Source organism: Buceros rhinoceros, unplaced genomic scaffold (assembly GCF_000710305.1).
Source record: "Buceros rhinoceros silvestris isolate BGI_N320 unplaced genomic scaffold, ASM71030v1 scaffold23817, whole genome shotgun sequence".
Taxonomy (NCBI): Eukaryota; Metazoa; Chordata; class Aves; order Bucerotiformes; family Bucerotidae; genus Buceros; species Buceros rhinoceros.
Window position 1 is genome coordinate 514 of NW_010423078.1, and position 8,993 is coordinate 9,506.

General features: G+C 52.9%; 2 protein-coding genes across 2 annotated transcripts in view; one reads left to right on the plus strand and one right to left on the minus strand.

Moving 5' to 3' along the window:
- Positions 1-582: 582 nt before the first annotated feature.
- CD3E (CD3e molecule, epsilon (CD3-TCR complex)) lies at positions 583-4,950 on the plus strand. Its single transcript, XM_010140308.1, has 7 exons — positions 583-628; positions 1,954-1,974; positions 2,273-2,293; positions 2,683-3,018; positions 3,778-3,930; positions 4,494-4,540; positions 4,894-4,950. The coding sequence occupies exons 1-7, from the start codon at positions 583-585 to the stop codon at positions 4,948-4,950; spliced, it is 681 nt and encodes a 226-aa protein (XP_010138610.1).
- A 3,676-nt stretch (positions 4,951-8,626) lies between these two features.
- Positions 8,627-8,993, minus strand: part of CD3D (CD3d molecule, delta (CD3-TCR complex)) — a gene marked incomplete at its 5' end in the record, with an annotated part of 1,785 nt that continues 1,418 nt past the window's right edge. The window contains one exon of the mRNA XM_010140309.1: positions 8,627-8,689. Coding sequence (XP_010138611.1) covers positions 8,627-8,689 — 63 coding nt within the window. The remainder of the gene's footprint in view (positions 8,690-8,993) is intronic.

An 8,993-nucleotide genomic window follows, 5' to 3' on the forward strand; every position in this document is an offset into this window, starting at 1 on the left:
CATCTCCAGCAACTAAACCCCCAGGTTCTACAGCCTGGCACTCACAGGCTCGTTTCTGCTGGCTGTGCAGTCTCTCTAGCTGCTGAGTGTCCTCCGGTGTTCCTGGCTCCTTTGTTTATTCCCTCCTATGGTAGGTTGCTCACAGCAGTTTGAACTTCAGAAACAATGAAAAGTCGTGAAAAGTCATTAGACGGCAAATCTCACCCAGAGTCATTTACCTCTCCTGCTGCAACTAGTGCAGTTACCACACGTCTTCTGAGGCTTGAACTGGGCTGGTGCGGAGCAGCCACCCCTCGCTGTCAATGACGTTCTGTGAAGACGTTTTGAGCCTCCACACTTCCTGACATGGGTTTATTTCATCATATGTGTTCTGAGTCTTTCTTGGCTGCTTGCAGGTTTCACTGGAAACAGTGAGTCTCTCTGCTCAGTTCGCTGCTGTACACAATTCTGGGAAAAAACTTCGGGCCCCTTTCCTGTAAGCAAGAATCTGAAAAGCCAATGTGTTCTGTCTTCCCTCACAGCCAGCCTCGGTGATGCCAATCTGATGTGGTAGAGAAGAGCGAGAGAAGGAAGAACAGAAGGATGAGGGTAGAGCGATCCTTGTCTCTCCTGGGACTCCTGTGTGTGGGTGAGTAGAGCTGGCCAGAAGTCCTGGTGACCCAGGAGGGTGGCTGCCCTGGGGCTGCGGGGGAGAAAGCACAGGGGCATGCGACTGGTTTTGCAAAGTCCCTGCAGCCACATCTGCTCCAGCTGGCACGTAGAGTGCCTGTAGAGCAGCTGCCTCAACCTTCTCAGGCTAGAGAAAAGAGCCGAAGCTCCCGGGGGCATCCCTGCCTGCTAGCCGGTTCACTAAGACACCCGGTCTCCATGCAGCAGGGCTGCAGCTTGGTGCACTGCTTTTGATTCTATTTTTATGCTTTATTCATGCGCTTTTCTTACACCATTTTGTGATCATGGGTAAATAAGTTCAGTTCAGGTTCACTGTCATGTCATGGGAGTGGTGGCAATTGCCCCATCACCAGCTTGAAGGGACCAGCATTTAGAAAGCCGGTTTAGGATGAAGTGGAGAGTAGCTGTAAAGAACCTGGTAACGGTGAGAGAGATGTTTGAAAGATAATTAGAAGATACTACAATGAGACTACAGCTACTCTGCCAATGTGCTGCAAATCCCAACCTCTATTCTTTGAGAAGATTCCATTTAGCAGTGGCCAGTTCTTTTTTCAAGTTTAAATTAATCTTGAAAAAAGCATCAGATCACCTTCTCTCCAGCCAAGTCCTATGCCTGGGGAATTTCAAACACACCCTGCTGTGGTAAGTGACTGCTGTTGTAAAGCGAGCAGTATCTGGGATGGGGCAACAGCGCTGAACACAGAGTACAGGTCATTCCCTTACTTATTTGAGTTACTTTCTATCGAAAGTAACACACCTCTGATTCAGATCTCCTAAAAACTGTTTCTATAATACTCCAGCTCCAGAGACTTCATCGGAGCTACTTGTTACCTACCAAGAGAGAAAAATCACATAGATAAACCGCTTTACAGCACGAGGTCAAGCCCTAGGGTCCAATCTTCCAGCGAGCACACTGCTGCAGAGGACAGTGGTTCTTGCCGCAGAAACCAGGCAGCCTTTTCCAGCAGTCTTTGGTCCACGATAATAAAGCCAAACTGCTGCGGGCAGAGAGTGCAATAACCCTTTTCCTAACCTGGGCTGGAAAATCATTACATCTCCCTTCTGCAATAGTGCGTGTTAAAAATGGCTTCCGAGGGAGCAGACTTCATCTCAAAACAACATCCTGTCTCCGTGAACAGAACACTTCCAACGCCTTTAGCGCGAGCAGAGGGCTACAGCCACCTCTTTCAAGCAGCTGAGCTCAGAAATGATATTCTTGAAGCAGGAAGGGTGCATGATACCAGCAGCTAAATTAATTAACCCTGTTCATTCTTTCTTTTGTAGTTGGGACTGCAGCTCAGCAGGGTAAGTGCGTTTTACCAGCATTCTTAACTGTTGAGTAGGATAAAAAGACCAACTGTGCCTCACAAGTGAGGACTAAAAGTCAAACAGAAGTATGTGAATTTTGCAGATACTGTAGGAAAGGAAAAATTCCCCGTTCATTAATTGTTACTGATCTTACTGACTAGAAAAACTGGCTGTCACGAGTTGTCCCTAATTACTGCTAGTGAACCCCAAGCAGGGTTGGACATTTTCCAACAGCAACAAGCAGTGAAGTACCAGCAGGCTGATTTGTTAACGCTCATTATTCTCTCCTTTGCAGATGACGACGAACCACCAGGAGGTAAGTGTATTTTACCAGCGTTCTTAACTATTTAGCATGACAGAAAGACTGCAGAAGCCTCACAGGTGAGGACTAAAAGACAGGTAGAAATATTTGAGTTCGAGCACTGTTTCAGGAAGAAAAATTTTCCTGTTTCTTAGTTGCTCCTGTCATCACTGATCAGAAGCACGAGCTACAGTGAGTCACCCCTAGTTACTGCTAGTGGTCTCCAAGCAGGCTGGCCATTTGCAGACACCAGCCAGCACACCAGCATGATGCACGGCAGGTGGCCAGGCTCTCTGACATCAAACTGAACCCTCCGTGATGGTATCTTGAATCTGTTTAGCCCTGCAAAGAAATCAGTGTAAAAAAACTAAAAGAAAACATATGTGCAGCGGATGCATACGCAGGAAATTTACATTACACCACGAAATCAAAGAACGTGCTGAGCAAACTGTCACGGTGGGACCGAGGGTGGGCAGGGAAGCTGTTTGCAATGCTGGTTTCCCTTCTTGTTGTCCCATCTTCCATTAAAGAGTTCCTGGTGGAGATTTCCGGAACCACGGTGACAATCACGTGTCCCTTGTCTGAAGAGACCATAACCTGGAAGAAGGCTGAGACCCAACTAGACAACAAGGAGAGGAAGTATGTAATAGAGAACCATGACAGCTCTCCAGCCAGCGTGAGCTGTTCCACAGGTGCAGGTGAAGCTGCGAGGACGTACGCAATGTACCTGAACGCCAGAGGTGAGTGAAACACCCTCAGTCTAGGGGCTACAGTCCACACAGCCCAGTGACAGGTTCTAGGAGCTCAGACCTGATATTCAGTGCTGCTGGGCTGGGTGAACACGATCCTGCTGGGGCCCTTGGCACTCTGCGTGGGCAGTAAGCGGGTCCAGGAGCATTTTTTTTTGCAAAAGGAACCTCCCTCTCTCCATGCCTTTCTCCTCTGCTGTGCTCAGGCTGGTTGTGTCGATGGTTCCCACACACACAGAGGGCGATTTTTTGTTATTACAGTGGCACGAGCAAGATCTGTCACAAAGGCCAGAGGCATTCTTACCTCGCAGAGCGGACACCTCCCATCTGCAGCACACAGCCTGGGTTTTGTGACCCACCAGCCAGGGGCACTGACAACCCGACAGAGTGATTTAAGCCTCTGAGCCATCTAAAACATGGGCAGCTTTCAGGACTTAGAGTCCAGCACGGGCAGAGAGGGGCCGTGATCTAGGAGGCATTGTGCACCCTGCGGCTCAGGCCACACGAAGAGCAGAGGGTAGCGAAGGAGGCTGCACGCCCCAGCCCTCTGGCTGGGTCTGTTTGCAGTCTGACACGCTGGGGCAGACAGGATGGCCAGCGCTGTCCCCTCTCCTTTCTGCTTGCTCTGTTGTCCTTCCCACCCAGAACTGCTCCTTTGCTGCCAGCACTGAGCAGGGGAGGAGGCCCGGACTTCCTTGCTGGAAAGGAAGGGTGTCCATGCCTGAGCACCTTCATCTCTCCTCCCGGCAGTGTGCGCGAACTGTGAGGAGCTGGATGCCTTAGCGGTGACAGGGATCATCACTGCGGATCTTCTCATCACCTTCGGGGTGTTGATTCTGGTCTACTACTTCAGCAGATACAGGAAGGGGAGAGCAAGCACTAGTGCTGGCAGTCGGCCACGAGGTAAGAGCATTTCAGGAATCTCTCATCTTCATGACATCCACTAAGCACTAAATTAAGCACTTGCCCTCGCTGAGCGATGGAGCATCCTCTGTTCCCCCCAAGACCTCGCCAAACAACGCTACTGCTTGCCACGTGCGTTGCTCTGGGCTGCCTTCTGGAACGGGATGGGTGCAGCGGCTGCGCTGTGTCGAAGGCTTCCTGCCCGTAGCAAACCCTCTCACGGGCTGCTGTGCAGCAGTGTCGAGCCTGTGCTGAAGCAAACTCTGAATGCAGATGCTCAGCTCGCAAGAGTAGCTGCCAACCCACCCTGGCCCTTCTTGTTTTCAAGTACTTCTTCACAACCAGGAAAGCTAGATGTTTACCCTAAAAGCGAGCTGATTTCTCCTAAACGATCATAAGGCCCCTACCTGCAGCAGTTGTGTCTTTAAAAACTCTAAACTCCTAACAAAGCCACGCGAGTTGACCTGTGGTACGCATCACCCTGGGATCATCTCTGTGAAAGCCCCTCGTGCTGTGTTATACGAACCATCACCAAGGATGGCCTCTCGTTGCCTCTGTTGCAGGTCAGAAGATGCAGCGTCCTCCTCCTGTTCCAAACCCAGACTATGAGGTATGGAGTAGCTGCATTTTTTCCACCTCTCTGCTGGCTGGGGAGGGATGGCCAGAGCTGGGAACCTGCAGCACTTATCCTGTTCACTCCTTTGAAGCAGCATCCAGTCAACCTCTAAGCTTTCTCAGGAGCAGAGATAAAGGTGGGAAGGGGGAAGCCCCTTCTCCTGGTGCTGCGGCAGGGAGTCAGGAGCAGAGCTGCAGCTTCCCGTGCTCTGTGCATGCTACCAGAGCCACGCTGTCCCTGCTCTCGCTGTTGCCATCTTCTCCACGATTGCGTGGACCAAGACCCCGGCATTGTTTGCAGGGGTGTTAGTAAGGATTCCCAAACTAACATCTCTGCTGTTCTCCCAGCCCATCCGGAAAGGCCAGCGGGAGGTGTATGCGGGGCTGGGACCCAGGGCCTTCTGAAGACCCACGGACGATGTGCTGGCAAACAGCAGCAGAGGGCTACGCGCTTCTGCCCCGCTCGGCATTGGCTCCCCGCGCGCCTGCTGAGGCTGGCCGTTTGGGGCAGCTACGCAGGGCGGGCACCCTGTCGCCACCCGCTCTCCCACCCAACACTGCCTTCGGACTGACAGCACCTTGGCAGGGAAGTTCTCCTTCTCATTAAAGGACTGCAGCCTTGCTCGTGGCTCCTGCCTCCTTTCCCCTCACCCTCCTCTCTGCTCTGGTTCCCCCTCCCCACCCCATTTAGTTTCTCCGCTCGCTCCCTGCGTAGCTAGTGGGCAAAGAGCGGGTCCTTCTCAGCGTGGCTGGCCAGTGTCCCTGTCCTGCGCTCCTGTTCACAGCCTGCCTTCGTCAACAGCAACATATTAAAAACAAAATGGTGTGTTTTCATGGAAAAGCCACCGCGTCGCATAAAAATATTTCAGGCCAGGAGAACAGTTTTCCTTTAAAAAGAAGAGAAGCACTTCTAGCAGTGCACGCAGACCGACCTGTCCATCCCGCAGCCCTTCCTCTGCAGGAAATGAGTGGGGCTGAGTTCCACTTGGCATCCAGTGACCTTCACATCTCAGACCTTTAGCAGAAGATCTTTGAAGGCTCATGCGAGTGTTTGGCACCTTCCCAAGCCATCTGAAAGGAAATTCAGGAGGTATTAGGAATTGTAAGTGCTTGGCTGAAATCTTTATTGCTATTAAACAAGCTAGAGCTCTCAGATATCTCAGCTAAGATTGATGTGAACCACCACTTAGCAACGAGTATCAGCTTTGCAGGCTGACTGAGACAGGACGACAGGGCTTTCCGTGTTTCCCAGACTGGAACTCAGCCCAGCACTAGCATTCTGCTCTGAAACGGCGTCTTACTGGAACTGATGCATGGGGGCTGCAGAGATAGAGCCCAGGACCCTCAAAACCCAAGAGAGCACCAAACCCTTTCGCTAGACTGTTGTCAATACAGAGGCTTCACAGTACAGTTGCTGGTGACTTTAATTTTCCAGAGCAATTGCTCTTAGAGATTCTGGTGATCTGTCCTTTGCTGCTCCCTTTCTCTCCCAGTTTGGGTCTGTCACTTGAGGTCTGCCTGGGTTCTGTTAGAAAGAGGGCAGATGCTTTGCCTTTTTCACTTTCTTATACATTTACAAAACTGAAATATATTAAGAAAACAGCACCCCCCGGTATGCACTGGAAAAGGTTTTCCCTGTGGTTTTGTCTCTGTTAAAGAAACCCCGTTTCGGTAAGGGGAGTTCCCAGGTCAGGAGCAGTCCGAGACTGTAGGAGCTTCTGCGGGTCTGTCTTGACTCACCCTGCAGCAGCCTACGGGGGGTTTTGGAGGAGACTGCGCCACGGCGGGTGGGATGGGACACACGCATTACCCATACACATACACTGCCATGCCCAGGAGAGCAGGGCAGTGCTCGACAGGAGCTGGGGCATGGTCTGGGGGCAAGTGAAGGAGCTGAGGTCCCACGCACTCAGCATGCTGATTTTAAATCTGCCCCAGTTTAAAAGCTGTGGTTTCCAAAGCAGCAGCAGCAACGGAACATTTCTGATCTAACACTGGCCGAGCGAGCCACGTTTCTGTTGCTCTGCAGAGCACCAGCTCTGAAGAAAGGAAACAGCAGCAGTGGTGGGGGCTGGGGGTGGTTTTGCCCTTGAGTTTCAGTATGGGGAGACAAACACCCAGCATGTTTCATGCTTCAGATTGCTGTGCTTACCCTGCAGGATGTGGTTTGAAAGGCAGCACAGCTGGGTTTAGCATGCAGGCTGCTAAACACCTAGGCAGGAGATTGCAAGATGCACAGAGCACTAATCCCCAGCAGCTCTAAAACCACTCTGGACCACGGTCTCAGCTTCTGCAAAACACCACCGCTCCAGGGATGCTTGGTCAGCCCAGTGCCACGAATGGGACGGGAGAAGCTTGGACCACTCTGTGTGTACCACATCTGTTTTGCTTCAAGCTACACCCGGTGCTTCTGCTTCATTGGAGGCTGCATAAATGTGTTTGCCTCAACCAGTGCCACCCCACGCTCGCCTTATCTCCGTGGGATCAGCACCCACCCAGTGACATCTCTCTGCTTCTGCACTTGGCTGCACCACAGAAGCATTTCTTTGGAGGAGCCTCTTACCTCTGCTGGCTCCCCGCTTTGTTCGGAGCTGATGCACCCACCCTGCTCCCGGCTCCTCCTGCTCTTTGGGTGTGGTTAGCCACCTTTGCTCCTTGCTTTGAGATCTGACAGTGATGAAAGCACGACGGACTAGGCAGTCCGCCAGTCACTTTTTTGGTAAGGTCCTGTGCAGGAGGCTTTGCAGACCAAAGGCGGCTATTGGCATATTCTACCTACAACAGCAGTATCAGGCTCACCCTTCGCTGGAACAGGTTAGAGCGGGAAAAAACAGTAAGACATCACTCCGCTTCTGTGAAGAAGAAAGTCTTGTCATGTAAAGAGGCAACACCGTAGGAAAACAGGTCCTTTTCTCAAGGCTGATCACACACCGATTCCTGTAGGGGCACGTGGGTACACCCACAGCCTACGTGGTGTTCACTGAATCAGGTGTGTCACAGATTTGTGGCCAGTGTTTATCAAGCGTTAATGCCTTTAGTGCTGCTGTTGTACCTTACACTGAGTCACAGGGCAATGCGCAGCCTGGTGCTCTCCAAAACCTGTCACCAACAGTCTTAGAGAAGCAGGAAAACACAACCCACAGGTGTAAGCACTGGCACATGGAGGATGACCTGGTTTCTGAGGTTTCTAACTGCTGGCTGATCCTGCCTGTTACCTGCCTCCATGTCAACCATAGTCAGACCACACTAGCTGTTTCTGCTCGAGCTGGGACCTTACCAGGAGAATCCGGGTGGCATGGGGAGACCCACTGTCGCTCAGTGACGGGGAAAGGTGGTTGAGCTGGGGAAGGCTCTGAAAGTTTGCTCGACTGCATCCTGTACTCACCCACTGGGGTGGCTAGTGAGCCTGAAAGAGGGGTTGCCATTACCTGCTCACAAAGGTGAGTCACTCTCCGGTGGGCTGCAGAGGCCGAGGAGGGTGGGGGAGCCTCCCAGGACCAGCGGAGGCGTAGGGAGCACGGACTGCCTCTGGTCTTTGCTGCCTGGCCAACTCTGCTGCCACGTGCTTTGCACGGTCTCTGCTGCAGTTTTCGTCCTCTCTGCTGTCTCTATTTCCTCTCGGGCCAGCCCCCAGCAGCTCCCCTGGGGAGCCAGCACAGCTTGCCACTTGGCTTGTGCTTCACCCCCAAGCACTGAGGCAACCCAGGCTGGCTGGGTGCCGGGGACCTGGCAAGCCTCGGCGGTTTGGAGGCTGCGATTACATACCAAGCCCTGCATGCGCAGGGGCAACATCCTCCCGTCCTCCTTTCTGCCAGTCCCCAGGACTCAACACAACGACGGAGCAGGGAAGCTATGGGATAGGCTGATCTTTAATGAAAGGAATACAGAACTGCAAGAGCTCGTGGAAAGAGCAGAGTGCTACAAGCAGCCCAGCCCGGCGAGGAGCCGGAGGGCTCTTCAGGCAAAGACCTGCGCTGTCTTCTGCCAGCAGCGAGCTTACGGAGGCAGTGCCAGGGGAGGGTACTGGTGCTCTTGGGCGCTGCCAGTGTGAAGGAGTCACAGGCCCCAGCATCTTCCTGCTTCACTTGCGAGCCTTGGTAGGTGCCAGCCGGCTGTACTGCCCATCGTCCCGCTCACCAAGGGGCTACGAGGAAAGTGAGGCACAATGAACCACAACTGTGTCTGTCCAGCCCCAGGAGGGAGGGTACGGGGGAGGCTGACCCAGCCCTCTCTTTGCCAAGCTTTGGGCTAGATTTCTCTCCCTGCACACAGAGCTCAAGAACCCCAGAGAGGAGGCGGCAGGGGTTAGCCCAGCTTGCCTCATCCTCTGGGTCGCTCAGGGGGAGGCGGTTGCGAGTGCCTGAGCTGAGAGCCATCCAACGCGGCTCAGGGCCTCTCGCGAGCACTGCTCATCCCCCAGCAGATGTGCAATCACCGCCCACCCAGCC